This window comes from Chanodichthys erythropterus, chromosome 13 (assembly GCF_024489055.1).
Source record: "Chanodichthys erythropterus isolate Z2021 chromosome 13, ASM2448905v1, whole genome shotgun sequence".
Lineage (NCBI taxonomy): Eukaryota > Metazoa > Chordata > Actinopteri > Cypriniformes > Xenocyprididae > Chanodichthys > Chanodichthys erythropterus.
Genome location: NC_090233.1, coordinates 41,938,427 through 41,961,542, shown reverse-complemented (window position 1 = coordinate 41,961,542; position 23,116 = coordinate 41,938,427). Strand labels below are relative to the sequence as shown.

The 23,116-nt window shown below is 36.1% G+C and overlaps 1 protein-coding gene across 6 annotated transcripts; it reads right to left on the bottom strand.

The window, feature by feature from the left end:
• Positions 1-59: 59 nt before the first annotated feature.
• On the bottom strand, positions 60-22,523 carry rufy3 (RUN and FYVE domain containing 3). 6 transcript variants are annotated; one of them, XM_067405892.1, is made up of 19 exons: positions 17,894-19,979; positions 14,732-14,791; positions 12,754-12,927; positions 12,292-12,409; positions 12,095-12,196; positions 11,863-11,986; positions 11,637-11,701; positions 11,461-11,526; positions 11,301-11,370; positions 10,342-10,434; positions 10,056-10,139; positions 9,750-9,917; positions 8,280-8,377; positions 4,487-4,606; positions 2,077-2,200; positions 1,904-1,980; positions 1,788-1,812; positions 1,604-1,681; positions 60-985 (listed from the first exon to the last, which is right to left on the bottom strand). In XM_067405892.1, exons 1-19 carry the CDS (start codon positions 18,069-18,071, stop codon positions 842-844), a joined length of 1,968 nt encoding a protein of 655 aa, XP_067261993.1. In that variant the 5' UTR covers positions 18,072-19,979; the 3' UTR covers positions 60-841. The 6 variants fall into 6 exon arrangements, with proteins under 6 accessions (XP_067261993.1, XP_067261995.1, XP_067261992.1 ...); XM_067405894.1 differs by lacking the exon at positions 17,894-19,979 and adding an exon at positions 16,850-16,979; XM_067405891.1 differs by lacking the exons at positions 14,732-14,791; positions 17,894-19,979 and adding an exon at positions 21,987-22,523.
• Positions 22,524-23,116: the final 593 nt, after the last annotated feature.

Genomic DNA, 23,116 nt, shown 5'->3' with positions numbered 1-23,116 from the left:
AAAGCGTCCAATGTTTTTAAAAAAGTACCTGTTCCGTTGCTGTACTTGTGACTTTGTGAAACCCTTCATGCACTTCCAATAGAGATATAAGTATGCTGTTTATCCCAGGCATACCAAGCCATTCCAACAACCTTTAATTCTGAATGCATTTATATACTGATCATGTATAAAATTGGTTTAGACTGAAGAATCCACATTATAATACACTTTTATTGTTTAGCTAATAAGAATAAAATACATTATATGGCAGGCAAAAACACTACCTTTTCTCTCTTTACAATATTTCATAACATTTTAATGTAGTGTAATTACAATCTTCTCTGTGACGAGTTCCGTAATATGCCGTTTTGTCTGAACTATCTATTTTTGCACAACTTATGAATGTTGGACTCAAGCGTTTAAAATGTTAATGTGCCTTGTTCAGTGCATACTGTAGTTTTCAAAAAGCTGAAAATACTATCTTGTTTACAATCGATCTCCTAATTCAGTTTTATTTTTTTATTAAGATATCAATATTATGTTATTGTATCATTACTTGCAATATTGAATGACAAAGACAATTCAAGTACAATAACTGCATAAATCCACTTGGTGGACAGCTTCACATCCTCAATAATTATATGAAATCATGAAACAATCGTTCTTAAAGCATTTCCCACAAAGAGCTTGTAAAAATCATCCCTTTTTGGCAAATGTTGTATGCAAAAAAAATATGTTGTATAATTGAGATGCCGATACTGATTGATGATCCAGGATACGATATGCAATTTTTGTACAGCACCATTTACGTTGATAAACCGTTAAAGCTACTGACAGGACAGTCTGTGCTTAGAGATGTGCCTCAGGATGGGGAGGACCCGTACTGCTGCAGTAACTGTGAGTAGCAGATGTCACACACGTGTTCAGGGTTGATGGAGGAGGGCAGAGGGAGCTCATTAGCCATGCAGTTTTCACAGAACACGCCACTGCAGTTCTTGCATTGCCTCTGAAATGGTTAAAAAGACACCCAATGCACTTGTAAAACAGTTCTATTCCATAGTTCTGATGCTGACAATCAAGTTTCTTAAAAGTAATGTAATGGCAACAGTGCCCAATATGCATTATGTTATTCTTTAGTCACCAAGGAAAATCAATACAGTACCATTCATAAGTATGTGTAATGTAATGTTATTTATTTGATCAAAAATAGAGTAAAAACTAATATTGTGAAATACTATTAGAATTTAAAATAACCGTTTTATATTTTAATATATTTTATATATATATATATTAATATATTTAAGTTATTCCTGTGATGGTAAAGCTGAATTTTTAGAAGTAATTACACCACAGAAATCCCTTATTATTATTTTTTTCAGTATTCTTTGATTAATAAGTTCGAAAGAACAGCATTTATTTTAAAGAGAAATCTTATGTAGCATGACAAATGTCTTTTCTGTCACTTTTGATCAATTTAATGTGTCCTTGCTGAATAGAAGTATTCATTTTGTTAAAACAAAATGTACTGAGCAAAAACCTTTGAATGGTAGTATAGTTTAATAATGAAGTGCTATAAAAAAGTAATGATCTGCTTAATGAGAACAGAATTGCTTTGCTTCGGTACCTTGGGTGTAGTCAAGGAGTCTTGATTTTCACACATCAGGCAGATGGAAAGGTCAGCATCTTTACAAAGAGACTGGTCCTATTAAATAAGAGAAATTCATGAATATAAAAATAAGAAATTATTGAAGGGAACAGCTCAGATAAAAATAAAAAAAAGTAATAGAAAAATTACTGATCAAATGTACCTGTTCATCTTCTTGTGAAAGTGTCCTGAGAGAAAGTCAGTTTTAGTTCAATTTTGATAACTGAAATAGATCAATACGGTTTTATGCAACTGGTTCAGCATATAAGACAGACTTACAAACTTGAACTTAGACTTGACTTGTCCTCAAGTGCAGAATGCAATGTAGAATTTTCTTTTTTGACGGACTCTAACTCCTATATAAAAACAAAAAGACTGAATTTTAGGGAACAGCACACTCTACATAAAGAGAAAGCAACTGAATGGCACTATAGGTAAAAAGCAGGTCTCACCTTTTTAATGTCTTCCCCGTGCTGCCTCATGTCTCTCTGCGGAGGCGTTTTACCTAAGAGAACTTCAGGAGTGTGGCCTCCAGGATGCTCTCTCCATTTCTTGAGCTCTTGTTCCAAAAGCCATCTATCACACAAGAAAGATAAGGGCTTAATTGTGATAGAAACATTTTATATAATGGCCTCAGAAGTATTTTCAACATGAAATGTACAGAAAATGCAGACTAAGGTGGCTCAGGTCAAAGATACTTACCCAAAAAGTCATATGATTAGCTTAGATCATGACAAACCAATCACCGGAACAAATCACAGTGAAGAAGACATTAATTTTTTTTCAACTGTAAGACTTAAATGTGCATGTATCTTTCTATTTAGTGAGACTCACTCAGTTGTTGTGACCAGTGGCCTTCCGGCCTAAATAAAACTGTCAGGTTGTGTCAGGTATATGCTGCGCAGCTAAGGAATAAAAGTACTAAAGATTCTACCACAGCAGAGACAGTGATAGTGTTGGAAGACTATAGAGTCGCCCTCGGGGTGAGGCTGTACTACTCAGAGTTAGTATTAATGATCCTGTGTCGGACCAGCGTACACCTGGGAAGGAAGGTGAGAGTGTATAGATGCTAAAGACCTGTGTGCTCATGTGTGATTGAGGTAGTGATAGTAGCTTTTTGACGGGACGCCGTCACCTTACTTCGGGAGGGGAATTACCTTGAAGTATTGGAAATGTATTAGAAGTATTTGTGAAGGGAATTACCTCAAGATACTGAAGTATTTATTGTATTATATTCAGGACGGGAATTACCCCAAATGTACTATAGTACTGTATTGGTATTAAAGTATTGTATTTAATTATATTCAGGATGGGAATTACCCCGAAGGTACTATTTCCATCAATTTATATTAATCTCATTTGTTATAATTAAACTGTTAAATGTATGTATCAGTTTGTTACCAATTAGTTAATCCATCAGGTACCATGAAATAATGATAACAATAAAATGTATATTTATATTTGTAATTAAATTTATATTTGATTTAACAATGAATTAACAATACTTTTGCATTTATTTGATCATGAATACAGTAAAAACAGTAATATTGTAAAAGATTATTACAAATTAAAATAACTGTTTTCTATTTTAGTATATTTTATAATGTAATTTATCCCTGTGATGCAAAGATGAATTTTCAGCATCATTACTCAAGTCTTCAGTATCACATGATCCTTCAGAAATCATTATATGCTGATTTGGTGCTCAAGTAACATTTCTTATTATTATCAATGTTGAAAACAGTTGTGTTGCTTAATATTTTTGAATCAGACTAACCCTAAACAGTAATGTGTATGTAGAAACTACCATTAACCTGGATGAATAAGTTAGTTCATGATGCTTAAAGGTGCCATCAAACATTTTTTTACAAGATGTAATATAAGTCTAAGGTGTCCCCTAAATGTGTCTGAAGTTTCAGCTCAAAATACCCCATAGATTTTTTTTAATACATTTTTTTAACTGCCTATTTTGGGGCATCATTAACTATGCACCGATTCAGGGCTGCAGGCCCTTTAAATCTCACGCTCCCTGCCCATCGAGCTCGCGACTCTATAATACAGTGCATTTACAAAGTTCACACAGCTAATATAATCCTCAAATGGATCTTTACAAGATGTTTGTCGTGTATGCTGCATGCATGCTTTGGGTCATGTGAGTATAGTACTTATTTGGATGTTTACATTTGATTCTGAATGAGTTTGAGGCTATGCTCCGTGGCTAAAGCTAACATTACACACTGTTGGAGAGATTTATAAAGAATGAAGTTGTGTTTATGCATTATACAGACTGCAAGAGTTTAAAAATGAAAATAGCGACAGCTCTTGTCTCCATGAATACAGTAAGAAACGATGGTAACTTTAACCAACAGTAGCCTACATTAGCAAAATGCTAACGAAACATCTGCCATTTTTTCGCTGTTGTTCTTGCTTGCTTGCTTACCTAGTCTGATGATTCAGCTGTGCACAGATCCAGACATTAATACTGGCTGCCCTTGTTTAATGCCTTTCATAATGTTGGGAACATGGGCTGGCATATGCAAATATTGGGGCATACACCCCGACTGTAACGTAACAGTCGGTGTTATGTTGAGATTCGCCTGTTCTTCAGAGGTCTTTTAAACAAATGAGATTTATATAAGGAGGAGGAAACAATGGAGTTTGAGACTCACTGTATGTATTTTCCATGTACCGAACTCTTGTTATTCAACTATGCCATGGTAAATTAAATTTTTAATTCTAGGGCACCTTTAATGAATCAACTAAGAACAAATCAGATCTTTTGCTTTCTAGATATTAGACACTGAAACAAAACATATTGGTTGACCACTATATATGTAACATCACAACAGTAAATTTCAGTACCTCTGCCGTCGTAACTGCTCCACCTCTTGCTGCAGACTCTCAATCTTGTCCCCAAACTCCTGTTTGAAGAGTCGATTGGCCTCATCCGCCAGGTCTCGCTCTCGTTCTGCCTTCTTACATCTGAATTTGGGCCACATTAACTTAATGAGGTGAAATGAAAACTTAACTCAACTAAAAGCCATGGAAAATGAAGATGATAAAAGCATAAGAAAGAACTGAGGGAGGAACTTAGACAACTATAGAGGACAGGAGGAAAGGTGACTAGAGCAGAAACTGTAAATACTCAAGAAGGCAAAGTAGTCTGAAAAGTGTCTGATTTTTTTTATTAAGCTATATTTGTCCTACAGTTCACATCTATATTATGTCTACATACACTTCAGTCCGTTCACAATTTAGAGGATTTCATCATCCAGACATTTTGCAGAATCTGTAAAGCTTGGTGTCACAAACAACTTTCTAAAGCTTGGACATTTGGCATCAGCTACCACTGCATCAAATTCAGATTTCAATTAAGTTTACAATAAGTTGTAAAATAATTCAGGCACGCAATCTTGCACTCAACATCATTTCTTGCAAAAAAAGCTAACATAACCTCCTGAATATGCCTGAAAAAACATATTCAGTTCATTTGTCTTGCTTGGGCATCAATCAAAGCACTCAACATCATCAAACTTAAGCAAGGTGGTAAAATATTCAGGTCCAAGATTTTTGAGAGATTAACCGAAATTAACCGAATAATATGGTGTTGCATACTAACACATAAAGTATAAAACGATTGTACGTTTTTTGTTAGGAATGTTTCCCCGTGCTGGACTGAAGTGTTTTATGGTTTTTATAATGCACCAACTTTGAGAAGTATCCTGCTATCTTTTTTTTTTTCCAGTATTGAGAAGTAGAGATATAAGAGAGATTCATTTCCATTACTTAAAATGTACGTTTGCCATCTTTGATCTAAGATTGGCCAAAACAGCTGCATTTTACTTCGGTTAAAACATACAGAGGGAGACTAGAGACAGGAGCACTGGATCAGGCGTACAATATTGAAAAATGAGGGGTGACACAGAAGCAAGAACTGTAGTTTTCAGTCCGGTTTCAAGACAAAATAACGGCAATGGATCTGAAACCCAGTAATAAAATAAATACCCTAGTCATCTATGTTATGCGAAATCAAACTTGAGATCAGATTTTTTTTTTCTTTAATTTAAGCTTTTTTTGGAAACTATCCGTTGTTTGCGATCATTTTATTGCTGCCTCTGAAGGAGTTTTCCAGCAGCTGTGTTCAAGCTTCGTGCTTGTTTAGCCATGTCGTTCTCACTGCTCAGGAAAAATGAGTAGAAACACAAGAGAATGAGCATGCAACAAATGTCAAATGAACAGGTAAAAGAGAAGAAGGGATTAAGAGAACACAGAGACAGAGAGCAGAAGTTATTGTAGAAACAGACTGATAACGACCTGTGGGAGGCAGCAATGTTTCTCTAAGAATTGAAACAGGAAAGAGCGGACTTGTCTTATTAGTGCCCTGATTTGTGCTCTATATATTTGATTCATACTTTATCTCTGTCATGATCATTCTTGTTTCTCAATCAGAGGAAATCTGTCCACCCTGAACAATACATCTTTGAAAAATTATTGTTATAAATAGTGGGATCCAAAAGTCCACATTGAAAATCTATGATATAAAATCTAATTTCTCATTTGCTATAAAAATTGGTAACGCTTTACAATAAGGTACAATGTGTCAAAAAGGGTTAGTTCACACAAAAATGAAAATAATGTTATTTATTACTCACTCTCATGTCATTCTACAACTGTAAGACCTTCGTTCATCTTCGGAACACAAATTAAAATATTTTTGATTCAATCCGATGGCTCAGTGAGGCCTGCATAGACAGCAATGACACTTCCTGTCTCAAGATCCATAAAGGTACTAAAAACATATTTAAATCAGTTCATGTGAGTTCAGTGGTTCTACCTTAAAGGGATAATTCACCCAAAAATGAAAATTTGATGTTTATCTGCTTACACCCAGCGCATCCAAGATGTAGGTGACTTTGTTTCTTCAGCAGAACACAAATGATGATTTTTAACTCCAACCGTTGCAGTCTGTCTATTGTATAATGCATTGGGAATGGGAATTCTATCTATAAGAGTCAAAAAAACATGCACAGACAAATCAAAATTAAACCCTGCGGCTCGTGACGACACATTAATGTCCTAAGAAACGAAACGATCGGTTTGTGCGAGAAACCGAACAGTATTTATATAATTTTTTACCTCTAATACACCACTATGTCCAACTGTGTTCAGCAATCGCTTAGTGAGTCCTGATCGTGCTCTGACAGCGACAGTGATGTTTCGCGCTTATACTTCAATGAGTGTTAGACATCACTTCCGCTGTCAGAGCACGATCAGACCTTACTAAGCGAATGCTGAACGCAGTTGGACATAGTAGTGTATTACAGGTAAAAAATGATATAAATACTGTTCGGTTTCTCGCACAAACAGATCGTTTCGTTTCTTAGGACATCAATGTGTCGTCACGAGCCGCAGGGTTTAATTTGGATTTGTCTATGCAAGTTTTTTCGACTCTTATTGATTGTGTTCCCATTCATTCCCATTATTTGACTGACAGACGGCAGCGGTTGGGAGTTAAAAAACATCATTTGTGTTCTACTGAAGAAACAAAGTCACCTACATCTTGGATGCCCTGGCGGTAAACAGATAAACATAAAATTTTCATTTTTGGGTGAACTATCCCTTTAATATTATAAAGCGACAAGAATATTTTTTGTGCGCCAAAAAACCCCAAAATAACGACTTTTTAACAATATCTAGTGATGGCCGATTTCAAAACACTGCTTCAGAGTGTTATGAATCTTTTGAGTCAAATCAGTGATTCAGATCACGTATCAAACTGTTGAAATCACGTGCCTTTGGCGCTCCGAACCACTGATTTGATTCGTAAAGCTCTGAAGCTTCATGAAGCAGTGTTTTGAAATCGGCCATCACTAGATATTATTAAAAAGTCATTATTTTGTTTTTTTTTGGTGCACAAAAAATATTCTTATCACTTTATAATATTAATATTGAACCACTGCACTCACATGAACTGATTTAAATATGTTTTTAGTACCTTTATGGATCTTGAGAGAGGAAGTGTCATTGCTGTCTATGCAGGCCTCGCTGAGCCATCAGATTTAATCAAAAATATCTTAATTTGTGTTCCAAAGATGAACGAAGGTCTTAGAGGTGTGGAACGACATGAGGGTAATTATTAAATGACAGAATTTTCATTTTGGGGTGAACTAACCGTTTAACTTTAAATTATTATTATTAACTATGTGCATTATAGCATTATGTAGGTTAATGTTAATTTATAAATATATATAGCACATAAATATTAAATACATTAAATAAATTGTTATTTAATTAATGTTCAATCATAATATATTAAATTAAAAAAAAACTATAACATTACCACTGTATTCTATCATCTCTGCATAACATCTGGGATTCAAAATCAGATTTTTTTTTAATCAAGACTATTTTTGGGTCACGGATCAAATACAAATTGTGACATTAATCATTTGACTTTGTACACATAGTCAGATGTTTTTCCTCTGCAATTTATCTTAGCACTAGAATTATGATGCTAATAATAAAATTTGTAATGAAAAAGGGTATTTTAAATCAGATTTTATAAACAAGATGCATTTTCACTAGTGCTCTCCGACTTTGTTTTATAGTATCCATGTCAGGTGTAAATGCTGTGCTGATGTACTTAGACTCTCACCTGCTCTCCAGCTGTTTAATAATGCTCCCCATCTGGTTTGTTTTCTCCTCCAAGCGGCTGATGATGTCACTCTTCTGTTTTGCACTGGTCTCTGAGCTCTACAGGCCAGACACACACAAACACAGACCAATAACATGCTGCATCCAAAATAAATGCAGTTTTGCTACACTAGATGAAATTGATACCAATGCAGTTGTAATGTTCATAATCTTACTAACAATTCCGCACATAAAAGCCACTTGAAGCAGCAGCAGGATTCAAGACAAATTAATAGAAAGTCCTGCATTTTTAAACAATGTTAGTTTACCCCATTATTTTATTTTGATTCATAAAAAGTCTGTAATAAAATATTTAGTTTACAGTAGCACATTTTAAAAAGTTTTCTGCCAAGTTCAACACACTGTGACTCTGAACCATATGTTTATTTTCTTTTTTAAATTGGCAGTGTCAAATCAAATCACTTTGTTGTCACTCCACCATAGAGTAACCTGTTAAAGGGTTAGTTGACCCAAAAATGAAAATTCAGTCATTATTTACTCACCCTCATGTTGTTCCACACCCGTAAGACTTTCGTTCATCTTCAGAACACAAATTAAGATATTTTTGATGAAATCCGAGAGGTATGACTCGTCAATAGACAGCAAAATAATCAACACTTTCAAGGTCCAGAAAGGCACTACAGACATCGTTAAAACAGTCGACGTGACTGCAGTGGTTCAACCTTAATTTCATGAGCCGACAAGATTATTTTTTGTGCTCAAAAACAAAACAAATAATGACTTTATTCAACAATTTTTCCTCTTCCCTGTCAGTCTGTTATGCACAGCTTCAATGTTCTACGTCAGAACGCCGACTCATTATTGGCCGGCTCCTGCGTAAGCATTACACGCATGAGTCGTGGTGTTCACGTGAACAAAGCCTCGGCCGATACTGAGCCTGCGTTCGGACGTAAACACAGAAGCTCTGCAATGCGTTCACTGCGCCAACTGCGTAACAGACCAACAGGGAAGAGGAAAAATTGTTAAATAAAGTCGTTATTTTTTTTTTGTTTAGCGCACAAAAGTATTCTCATCGATTTATAACATTAAGGTTGAACCACTGCAGTCATGTCTACTTTTTTAACCATGTCTACCTTTCTGGACCTTTAAAGTGGTGGCTATTTTGCTGTCTATTGACGAGTCATATACCTCTCGGATTTCATCAAATAATCTAATTTGTATTCTGAAGATGAACAAAGGTCCTACGGGTGTGGAACGGCATGAGGGCGAGTAATTAATGACCGAATTTTCATTTTTGGGTCAAATAAACCCTTTATTATGGGAATGTGCTGCTTACACATTGCTTTTGTATGTCTGTCTATATAAATAAATAAAAAGGGAGCATGTTTTGCTTAGACTTGAGAAGCAGCTCCTGTGTTAAACCTGTGAATTGTGAGAAGCTTGTTTTGCAATAAAAATGTGTCTCTCATACCTGTGACTTAACAGAGAGCTCATGGTTGAGTGTACGCAGGTCATCTAATTGGTGTCTGAGCTCCACCAAAGCATCATGTTTTTCACAGATGTCCTTTTCTAGCATCTTCATGGACAACTCCATCTCCTGCTTCATCCCTATTTGCACCTCCAGCTCCTTCTCCACATCCTACACACACTCACAGAGAGAGGTTCTTAAGAGTTCTCCTTGAAAGAACTCTGACTCGATTCTTTGAAGACGCCACATCAGAGATATATTTGAAGATGAAGAGAGTAATACACACACAGGCATTAATGTTTCACTCACCAGTCTGAGCTGAGTTTCCTCTTTGAGCTGTTTGCGAGTTTCTCCAAGCACTTGACCGTTTGCAGTACCATCTGCCCTTGTTCCCTTCAGGAGGAACAGAGGTCAAATATCAGAGCAAGCCACAACCAAAACAGTGTGTTATGACTGCAGACTGTGAGCTCAGCAAGTTTCAGATTTACTTTTAAATAATGAGTAACATGCAGTCAATCATTGTTGTTTGATTGAATGATTGTTAACAGTTAGTACTTCAATGATATTGCTGTGGGTTCAACACAATGTTGTTTACCTTGCGACTAGACTCCACTAAGTAAGGACTTTCCTCCTTCACTCTTTCCAGTTCCTCCTGCAGAGTGATAATCCTGTTGTTTGCAACAGCAAGCTAAATAACAAGAACATTTTATTATATTGTTTTGGAAAGAAATTAATACATATATTCAGAAAAATAAATAGTGATAGTAAACATTTATAGTCACAAAAGATTTCCATTTCGGTAACACTTTAAGGTTCATTAGTTAACATGAACTAATAATGAACTGAACTTATACAGCATTTATTAATCTTAATGTTAATTTCAACATTTACTAATACATTATTAAAATCTTGTTAACATTAGTTAATGCACTGTGAACTAACATGAACACCTGTATTTTCATTAACTAACATTAACGAAGATTAGTAAATAGAATAACAAATGTATTGCTCATAATTAGTTCATATTGGTTAATACATTAACTAATGTTTAACTTATGAACCTTATTGTAAAGTGTTACCTCCATTTCAAATAAATAGTTTGTTTGAACTTTCTATTCATCAAAAAATCCTGAAAGATGTACCACAGTTTCCACAAAACTTTTACGTACCACAACTGTTTTCAATATTGATAATAATGAGAAATTGTTCTGAAGAAACATTCTTGAGCAGCAAATCATCATATCAGAATGATTCCTGAAGGATCATGTAACACTGAAGACTGGAGTAATGATGCTGAAAATTCAGCTTTGCCATCACAGGAATAAATTATATTTAAAACAGTCATTTCATATTTTGTAATAGTTAATATTTAGCAATATTATTGTTTTTACTATGTTTTTGATCAAATAAATGCAGCCTTGGTAAGCATAATAAACTTCTTTTAGAGAAACTTTTGAACGGTAGTGTGAATTCAGTTCTGTTTCATTTAAATCATTATCAGTCATGTATTTCCCACAACTTCAGTAATCCATTAGGTTATAAATTAAAACCCACCTCCTCTGTAAGTTTTGTGTTGGACTTTTCCAGCGCATCCACTTTGGCTTGCAGATTATTCACTGATGCACTGGGAAAGGGGAATTTAGAGTGACAATGTCAGATTGCTAATGCTTACAAACACAACCCACAGGGTCTATGTTGGGTAAAGTGACTGCACCTTAAATGTCTGTTCAGTTCCTCCACATAATTCTTCTGATCAAGAATAGCTGTAATCTGTCCATCGCTGCAACCAAAGAGCAGCTTTAGAGGAAGCAATGATCTTTTCACAAGAAGTCCAAAAGCTGTCAGCCTAAAACAACGAGCTTCAATTGAAGAAGTTAAACATAGACTTACCCCTCTGTGCTTTTGCTACTGTGCGCACCATCTTTCAGATACATGGAAAAATCTATGACTCCAACCTATAAACAGAGTAAATGAGATCTTATTACCCTGCAAAAAAATAAATAAATTCAATTTTTGGCAAGCACACTTTGGAGAATAACATTAAGAGGACAAAGATGATGCTTTGTTCCTTCATCTGTTGTCCTCCATTGCTCATGTTCAGTAAAAAGTAACTAACCTGTGAGTCTAAATCTTCTCCCTTCATACACAAGTTAGCATCAATGACATTCAGGCCCACCAAAAGCCCAGCGATCACAGCTCCTTCCTCTTCCATCATAAGAGCGTTGGGCTCATAGAATTCACTGAGGAAAACAACATCAGCAAATATAAGATTGGATATAAGATATAAAACTGGATTGCAAGACCACAATTACAGGTTTTATATTAAAGACCAAAAGCAGGAACTGTACCTGAGCAGGTCTTTTCGGTTGATGATAGTCTTCATGTAATCTGAGAGCTTCTTCTGCATCAAGGCCAAACGAAGCCATGCTCTGCCTCTTCCTAACGGGGTTCTGAGATAGAACAACAACTTCAGATTTCAAAACACAGCATGCATTTAAAAAAAAAAAAAAAAAATACCATGTTCAGGTTGAAGACGTTTCCTTACTTGAGCCCAGGAAGGTCTTTTACACTGGCTGTGATCTCACCAGCCTCTGGAGTCAGCTTTTCTACAAGCTCCAGAGGACCCCAAAAAGACTTATTTTGACCAAGGAATGTCTTCTTACCTAAAAAGACAGGATATCATAAAAAAAAAAAAAAAAGAAAAAACAACAACAACCTGGAGACAGACTGAGACAAAGAAATAAACCCACAAAAGACTTGGTTTCACTGTACTATACATTAAAATGTCCCAACCACTGTGAAGTTGCACAATAACTGTCAAGGTTAAGCATTACAAAACAAAACATACTGTACTTAAAGGATTACAAATTGTATACGCAACACACCAAAGTACTGTGCAATCAGTAATTGTCAAAATGAACAGATGATCATGTTATAAAAGACACAAATGATGACCAGAGATTACTCTGTGAAAAGTGGAACTGTGGTTGGGATTTTTTCCGCTTACTTTTAAGTCCGTGTTTCAGGCAATGCTCCATGACAACAAAAAACTGCTGCAATGGGGCATAGTCTGAGTCCAGCGTGCGGCCCAGATTCAGTGCAGACTCGATCAAGCCCTTGATGCTTAGCTTGGCCATGTTCATCAGGTTAAGCCTCTCGATGGCAATGGGGTCCTTGGGATCTGAAGTAAAACAGAAATTCAAGCTTTATGTTAGATATGATATAATTCTCTAGCTGTGACTTCTCCTACGCACAGTATGTAACTTGATATGAACAGTATATGAGGGTTTGAATTAGAGAGCTTTCCATTGACTGCAACTACATGGTTTCCTCTAAACCTGGCAAAAAAAAAAAAAATAAGAAATTCTGGTTGATGCAATTTGAAATTCATCAGATGCAAACTGAATTCATTCCAACATTACAATCATCAAATTTTCAGATAAAAGGGAAAGAACAGATTATTTTTTGTTTGCTGTTATTTTCAGGACAATCTCGATCCAACCTTACAATGCATCACAACTTACATAAACTACAGTAAATCAGTTTTTACTGAATTCAATTTCGAGTTTCAGTTCTCAAGCCTCACCCTGTCTGATCCAAAACACACCCACAGTAATGCAATCATTCCAGCATCAACACTCTTAATCTATGTCTGTTAGCCAAAGGCAGTGACATTTTTTTTTTTTTTTTTTTTAATAATAGGAAAGAGAAAGATTGATAAAAAACGTGTTTTTCTCATCATTTCAAATTTCTCATAATTTCAGTGTATTTACACATTTTTAAAGAAAGAAAGAAAGAAAGAAAGAAAGAAAGAAAGAAAGAAAGAAAGAAAGAAAGAAAGAAAGAAAGAAAGAAAGAAAGAAAGAAAGAAAGAAAGAAAGAAAGAAAGAAAGAAAGAAAGAAAGAAAGAAAGAAAGAAAGAAAGAAAGAAAGAAAGAAAGAAAGAAAGAAAGAAAGAAAGAAAGAAAGAAAGAAAGAAAGAAAGAAAGAAAGAAAGAAAGAAAGAAAGAAAGAAAGAAAGAAAGAAAGAAAGAAAGAAAGAAAGAATCTCATCCCCTATTGACTACCATAGTAGGAAAAAAATACTATGGTATATATAGTATGGGGCCTATCGGCTTGGTTACAAACATTCTTCCAAATATATTGCTTTGTGTGCAGCAGAACAAAGAAATGTATATAGGTTTGGGTGAGTAAATGTTGACAAAAATTTCATTTTTGGGTTTACTATCCCTTTAAGATGTCAAAGACCTTGATATTATTGTATTGAATCACTAATGCAAAGGCAAAAATGATGACGGTCCAAGGCCATGAAATTAACACGAAAGCCAAAAGATAGCTTTCAACAGGTATGAATGAAAGACCTTCTTGGTGTAGCTTCACACAGTCACAAAGGAAAGAGTGAGTCAAGCCAGAGCTACTCAAGCCAAAGGTTACACACACACTACAAAAAACAAAGTCTGACTCTGCAAGTACAAAGAGATTGTTTTAATAAATATAAGAAGTCTCTGAAACATAAACATTTAATGTCTTTTAGAGACTAACCAGAAATTGATCATTGATAGCATGAATGCTGGTAAAACCATGCGATAAAAAAGTCAAATCAGCCAGAGAATGGGGTGGGGCAGTGAGGCAGCCAAAGAAAACAGGCCAGACAAGAGCAATCCAGCCAAATGGGTAGCCAAATATTTTGCTAGCTACAAAAGATAGCTAGCAAAAGTCACAGACACAAAGCTATTGACGGAAACATCAAACCAAAAAAAAAAAAAAAAACAGGAAGGGAGATAAGACACTGAAAAAGAGACAGATAAAGAAAAAAACAAAAGAACACGAAGAAGGCAAAGCTTTGGAAGCTGTGGTGCGAATGTGCTGTTCAGGGAGGCTGGTTCAGTAAAGACAGGGCCGCGCGGCCGCGCCTGCTGTGGTTTTAGGATGGTGCCCGAGGCGGGGATGAGGTGGACTGGGGAGAGTGATGCCACCATACGCACCTTTAAACTCATCAAGCATTTGCATTTGCTCCACCAAATCTGTGAAATCCTCCCATGAGTCTTTGCAAAAGGCAATGGAAAAAAGAAAAAAAAAAAAAGCAGAAAAGGATTGGGTCATGCACATCATGGGAGTAAACCAAAGCAACAACAAGAGACATTATGTTGGGTGTATATTTGGGTGTAGATTCTTATGTACAGAGCCAGGCTCACTCTCTTCTCACTGTCATACATTAGCGCAAAAAAATTCCTAGTGAATAAATTCAGAAGCACCATAACAGAGACTAATTATAGCAACTGGAGTGTTGATGTCATTAAGAACCACTATAATGTGTCAGCAATTTTAGATCAGAAGACGGTTACTATGAAGTCATTTGACTACACTAGACAAAGGAGCTCAAATAATGCTCTTCTAGTCCTGGAAGACATCTTATCTAAACCGATTTGTTTGACAGAAGGCCTCAGGAAAGAATTTAATATTTCCTCTTTATCCACAGCACTAGAAACAATATCTTTTTTTTTGTTTGTTTAAAGTACATTTATTCATTATAGCTTTAAAAGTATAGTTCAAAAAAAGGATATTCTGTCATTAATTTATTCATTTCATGTCACTCCAAACCTGTGTGACTTCATTTCTTCTGTGGAACATAATACTAAACATCTAAAGATATTAAGAGAAATTGTCTTGTGTTTTCTCTCTCTCTCCATACAATTCAAGTTATTGGTAAGCAAAACTAACTGGTAACTAACATTGTTCAAAATATGTTATTATGTTCCACAGAATAAAGTAAGTCATACAGATTAGGAACAACTTGAGGGTGAGTAAATGATGACAGAAATTTCATTTTGGGTGAACTATCACTTTAAGATCTTCTACGTCGCTTAGCTATGGGAATGAAATGAAATCAAACCATAAATGACACTTAATGAGGCAGCGCACATCAACTACACTACAAAGAACATCTGCATGCAGTGAAACAGACCAAGGGAAAATAGCAACTAATCAATATTGACTGATTTGCATTGGATTAATTGAAGAGAATATTTGTTATAAAACACCTATGAAGAAAATACTGTAGAAATCTCTGAGAAAACATACTGTCTTGACTTCATTTGGCTCTGGAATCTGGGAATTGATGTGAAATTAAAGGATTAGTTCACTTTCAAATTAAAATTTCCTGATAATTTACTCAGCCCCATGTCATCCAAGATGTTCATGTCTTTCTTTCTTCAGTTGAAAAGGTTTTTGATGAAAATGTTCCAGGATTAGTGGACTTCAGTGGAGCCCAAACGGTTGAAGGTCAAAATGACAGTTTCATTACAGCTTCAAAGGGCTTTAAACAATACCAGACGAGGAATAAGGGTCTTATCTAGCGAAACAATTGGTCATTTTCGAAACAAATGTAAATGTATATGCTTTATATAAACAAGTGATCACCTTTGTTAGTGCTTCTGCTTTCCGTATTCTACAAAAATCTACTACTTCTACTTACGGAAAAAAATTAAACTGGCACTGCGTTCGTTACGTAAGTAGAATAGGGAAGGCGTAGGACATACAGCGTTAACTTTTTGAAGAATGCGGAAATGCGGTTTTGACAGAAGCACTTACAAAGTCAATCATTTGTTTATATAAAGCATTTAAATTTACATTTTTTCCCTCTAGATAAGACCCTTATTCCTCGTCTGGTATCGTTTAAAGCCCTTTGAATCTGAACTGAAACTGTAATTTTGACCTTCAGCCGTCTGGAGGCCATTGAAGTCCACTATAAGGAGAATAATCCTGGAATGTTTTCATCAAAAGCCTTCATTTCTTTTCAACTGAAGAAAGAAAGACATGAACATCTTGGATGACATGGGGGTGAGTAAATTATCAGGAAAAGTTTATTTGAAAGTGAACTAATCCTTTAAAATGTAATGTTTATTGCATTGTGATAGTGAGGAGACAAATAAGTCACGCAGTGCAAAGGTGATGCAATTCTTGGAAATGTATAACCAACAAACTACTAGTCAAATGTGTAATCAGACCTTATCAGACAATGTTTTCTATTCCTTGTTTTGCTACATGCCTGCATCCTCCTTGCACAGAAAACACATTAGACTCAGATAACAGTTGCTATTTACATGTGGATTCTGGTTGGTCGCATCTCTCTACTGCCGATTGATCACATCCCTTCAAGACATTTGACTGAGTAGGAATCTCAGGCCCGTTTCCAAGGTAACAGTACTGTGTCCATTTGACTGCGTTTCCTGATGTCCTCTTTCAACCTTTGGCACGGTAAGCCGTGACTCTCCAGTAATGCACTGGATTAGCAAAACAATTGTGAGCTCTGACCACAAGTCAACACTATTCTAAAAAACAATATAGTGCTTTTTTTTTCTTTACATAAGTGAATACATAAAAAACAAAATGTAAGCAATTTTGTAAAATGCCTTTTATTTTTATTAAAAAAAAAGGGGGGGGGGGGGGGAAATCAAACTATATACTTTAGTCCTTTGTTAAATAATTAATTCTTTGTTATCGTTCTAATTTTATGAGAACAGGGAAATCCATAGCAGTTATATATCGATAACCACACAGAGGAACAATATCATTGGAATTACTTTCAGAAATATCTTTTCCAACTGATGAACAATAAAAAACATTAACAGAATCAGAATCAATCTGACTTTTAAGAGCTTTAGAAGCTCTAAGAACAGAATGTTACAGTCCATTGATATATTTATCCTTAAAGTTATCCCTACAGTCATCATGTTTGGTGTGAACAGGCCTCTATAGTAAAAAAAAATGATCAAGAACCCAAAAATATCTTACAATCAATGACACTAATAGTCTAACTAGAGTTACAGTTTGTCAAAAATTGATTTATTTTTATTATTTCATTGGAGGGACTCTCATTCTGGTGGATTTTCCCAACTGTGCGATGCACATACTTAATTTGTTCAACGTGACAATTTAATTGGACAATTTAACTACAAAACAGCATATGAATAGCTTCATTGAAATCATTCAGTGGGAAACAAACCTTCACAACCACTTGTGCTCCATAAAAACTACACTTCCAGGCAGGCCTGCGGGAACGCTGAGAGCGTGATGGTGGAAGGTTGGGCCAGCACCGCCCAGTACGATAAGAGCAACGGAGGCCTAGTGATGCTGTGCGCGCCTACCTTCATGAGCCGGCTCGGGATCTGGCGTGAGCGAGATATCGTTGAGCTCACGCAGGCACAGCCATTCGCCATCCACCGACACACGGAAGTTGCATAGGTAGATGGTCTCTCTGGCAGCCTGTGTGATCTTGTCAGTAGTGGGGGTGGGGGCCTCGCTCTGGGGCGTCAGATCAGACATGGTGACTCAGCTGATAGCTGCTGCGACGACAACAACACTTACAATGGCGGCCGTCAGCAAAGAGTCAGGTGCAGGGAATAGAAATAATGACTTATTTTTAAAAATCCAGTCCAAGCAAGAGTCTTCTCCAGCACAAAGGAGGTAGGAAAACAAGAGAGACAAAGAAAACAGAGAAGGAAGAGAGAGAGAAAAAAAAAATCCACCCGCAGTCCACACCAAACTTGGCCGAAAGGATGCTATTCTTCTGTGGCTCAACGGCCTCGTCTTGCGAATGAGCAGCGACAGCTAAAATCCTCCGTGTGAATAAAGGTTCAGTGCTCTCTGGCTCAGCACAGCCAGGGGATTGAGATGCTGTATGAGCCTCAACAGAGCTACAATCAGAGATGTCTCTTTTTCTCTCTCTCTCTCTCTCTCTCTCTCATTCCCTCCCTCCCTTACAGCCCAGCTGCTCGCATTCACCGGATTGGCTGCATGCGCTGCAAATGGGAGGGTGTTGACCAAGATGGCTGCTGTGATGCTGAGGAGGATTGTGGGAGTCACGTGAGCAGATGGTGGAGGGGGCACAGTTCCCGAGAGGCCTGTCAGATGTGTCGGGGGGGGGCTATTGCCAACGATCCACATGCTAAACAAGAGAAGTATAGAAGCTCTACTGATTGAGAACCAGAACATTGCTGATAAAGCTGCTGTTTACTGAAGAGCATGTTTAAGAGGAGCAAGATGGCACTTAGTGTAAAATTAAACTGTGTATGAACGAATCATGGTGGTAAAGTTCTACAGATACTCAACGCTCGACTATTTTTACTGATCAATTGGGGTGGTGTTATAGAAGTATAAGTAATATGATGAGATAGGCCTTTTTTTTTTTTTTTAAATCAACGCCTCTGAAAAAAGAACCTCATATGCAAAGTCATGTAAAATGGGGTTTGAATATTAGAAGTTGTATACTGATATACACTACTGTTCAATTTTAACTATTTTAATTATTTTGAAGAAATTAATAATTTTACTTAGCAAGGATGCAAAAAAAATATCAAAAGTGACAGTAAAGACTTTTATAATGTTACAGAAGATTCTATTTTGAATAAATACTGTTCTTTTTAACTTTCCATTCATGAAAAGACCCCTGAAAAAATGTTTCACGGTTTCCACAAAAAATTAAGCAGTGAAACCGTTTTACATTGGTAATGATAAGAAATGTTTTGAGCACCAAATCATCATATCAGAATGATTTCTGAAGGATCATGTGACACTGAAGACTGGAGTAATGATGCTGAAAATTCAGCTTTGCATCACAGCAATAAATTACATTTTAAAATATATTCAAATAAAAATATTTTAAATTGTAATGATACTACACAATTTTACAGTTTTATTGTGTTTTTGAACATATCAATGCAGCTCTGGTGAGTATAACTCTTTCAAAAAATCTTTTAAAAAAAGAATCTACGTTTTTATGGTAGTGTTACATCTCTAAAATTAGGCATGTAAATAAAAATAATTAATTTAAGCACAAGAGCAATGTCACATAATTCAGTAATACAGTTCTTGGTGAGATATATCATTACACATACCAAACCATAAAATTGGATTGCTAATTCACAATGCAATAAACAACATAGACAGTGGGATATATTAGTCTGATTTAACCCTCTGAAACATGCAATTACAAAAGAAAGAAAATATATATTTTGTTTTCATTTTCACTACTTTCACAAAACAAGAATATAATAATTTCCAATCTTTAATTTCTTCAAATGTATGCATTTAGAGAAAGCTGCACTTCAGTCCACTGCAACTGAATAAAGTAATGAAATTTCCAGTTGATTTTTTTTAATTTGTTGCCATAAATTAAAACAAAGTGACTGCAATGCATCCAAAATAGAATATTTTCACTTTTACAAACAGCACATTTGCATAGCATAACCCTGACATTCTCCATTGTGCAATTCTGCTTCAATCACTGTTTTTGACCTGTGATGTACTAATAAAACCTGTGAAAATTATTTACTTAGGTGTTGTTAACAAGTACATATTAACAACTTCCTGTCTCACAATACCCTGGCATTTTCTATTTCTCATCTTCTCAAATGTGACAGCTATTCAGCTCTTGTGGATTTATAGGATAGCAAACTGTGTAAACACTTCAGTTCAGGGTCCAATTCTCACTATTAACTAGTTGCTTATTACGCATATTACCAGGATATTGGCTGTTTATTATAGAGCACATATTTATACCTTATTCTGCATATCTTAATCCTGATTCCTACCCAATACCTAAACTTAACCACTACCTTACTAACTATTAATAAGCAATAATTAGAAGTTTATTGAGGCAAAAGTCATAGTAAATAGTTTGTTAATAGTGAGAATAGGACCCTAATCTAAAGTGTGACCAAACTGTTAACTGGTTGCACACCTGCACACAAAATCTCAGCAGGTGCATTATGCCATCTAAGAATTGTTTGCATATGTTTTCACGGATTCAGATACCCTAATCTGTTGACATACTGCTTTTTGCAGCATGCTTATTTGGATGTGGGCAATGACATAAAAAGGACATAATTATGGGTGATTTGGATGTAACCACAACATGAATTATTAAAAATGGCCTTTAAAATACCTGTTCAGTGTAATGGACACCATACAGATGGTTCACAAAATTATCACTGTTACTAGGGCTGCACGATTAATCGCATGCTATTCTCACGCGCATTTCGTCAGTAAAGCCGGTTCCCTGATTACCGCTAAATCGCCATCACCTGCTTTCAAATGAAGCGGCATTTAATAGACAGAGCCGTAGATCACTGAAAAGCCACGCAATATCGCGTTCATATCGCAGATGAATCGCCTGCGATATGAACGCGATATTGCGTGGCTTGTCTGTGAACTACGGCTCTGTCTATTAAATGCCGCTTCATTTGAAAGCAGGTGATGGCGATTTAGCGGTAATCAGGGAACCGGCTTTAATGACGAAATGCGCGTGAGAATAGCATGCGATTAATCGTGCAGCCCTAACTGTTACACAGCAAAATAATGTTCAAAAACACAGAAAACCAAGTGACAGCCTACACAGACAGCAGTTTTGGGTATCACATGCACATTCCAACCGTTTCCAGTGTGAAACCCAAAAATGCTGCCAAGGTAGGAAGCTCACCAGCAATTAATAAACAACCATCTGACAATCACACTCGCCAGACTAAACCCATAATGCATTAGTCCTCATGGTGAACATGACCTCAAAGATTAAGAGTTTATCTGAACTGGACATTAAAGGGACAGTTCACCCAAAAATGAAAATTCTGTCATCATTTACTCACCTTCAAGTTGTTCCAGACCTGTATTTATTTATTTCTTCTGTTGAACACAAAATATATTTAAAGTACATGGATAACCAAACCATTGATGGACCCCATTGCCTTCTATAGTATGAAAAAAAATAATAATAATAATTACTATGTAAGTCAATGAGGTCTATCAATTGTTGGGTTACCCATTTTCTTTAAAATATCTTCTTTTGTGTTCAGCAGAAGAAAGAAATTCATATAGGTTTGGAACAAGTTGAGGGTGAGTAAATTTCATTTTTGGGTGAACTGTCCCTTTAAGACTGGATATTTATCTACATCCATAAAATAGCTGTCATTTCAATGCGAGCTGATGACAGTTTGTGCCATGGGTGTATTATTTTTTGATTAATTACAGGTCGAAAATTCAAGAAAAACGACCATTCAAAAGAGTCTGAAACTGAACAGCAAAATGCAAGCTTTCATAAACGCTGCAGTGGCTGTCATTGTGCAGTGTTGCTGTTGACATTGAAACACAAGGCTTAGGCTGTCAAATATTGCTGCATGTTCGACAGAAGCAGACACCATCACATCCTATTAAATAAACACATAATGCAGACGATCATATACTCACTTCTTGTTTTCTTATTAGTCTTCTCAATCTGGAATTCATAGCGCACTGGTTCAGGAAGAGAAGAGCTAGTCTTGGTAAACTGTATACTTGAGTTATAAGTTAGCGCCTCCTTAAAGTAAATCACCGAGGCCGGAGAAAGCGACTCCTCTGGACTGTTGACTGTATGTCCATCGCTGTCCTTCACGTGGGGTTTGAGAAATTCATTAGACGACACTAAAGTTTCGGAAACTTCAGTGCTGTGCTGCTCCGATGCTCCTGAGCTCTGGTCCGCCATCTTCAGTTCAAATTCATGTGACCACTATGCGTCATCACATTCAGCTCTCGTGTGAAGCAAACTCATGTTTATCCAACACTGTTTGAGGATAGTTATACATTACGACTCGGCGCCTTTTAGCCGTGTTGTTTCTAAATTATCCGCCAAAAAATAAAGAAATAAAAAATGTTGGTCATTTGGTGTGACGTAGAAGATCAGCTGAGTGCGAGCATTTAAAGGAACAGCAGCAGCAGCATCAGTGCAACCTTAAAATAGCGGGAGGACAAACAACTTCACAACAGTATCTGTAGGCCGCCTAAGTATGTGTGCAGGTGCAGTGCTGGGTAGCAACTGATTACATGCAATCTGGATTACGAAATCTGATTCCAAAATTACTATTATTTTTATTGACTAAATATTATTGTTGACCTAAATTATTAACTTAAACTTCAAGTAGAGGTTCAGCTGACAACAAAGTTGGGGAATCCCTGCATTGCATGTAAATATGATGTGAATTTGTACATTTCGATGTTTTTCAAAGACAAAAGCCTTCCAGAGACAGTAATACAAAACTTAGTGAGTGATAATTCAAATAATAATTGTGATTGTCAGGAGTTAATTTGATATGCAATGTTGAGAATTTGCTTCTTAAAGGGTTAGTTCACACAAAAATGAAAATTACCCCATAATTTACTCACCCTTAAGCCAGGTGTATATGACTTCTTTCAGCCAAACACAATCAGAGTTAACACCTATGGCTTGAGGGTAAGTAAATTATGAGGTAATTTTCATTTTTGGGGGAACTATTTCTTTAAAAGTGATCTGATTGCTGTAGGCTAAATCCAGTGATCAAATGCTGTGTGGGTCTCATTTTTCA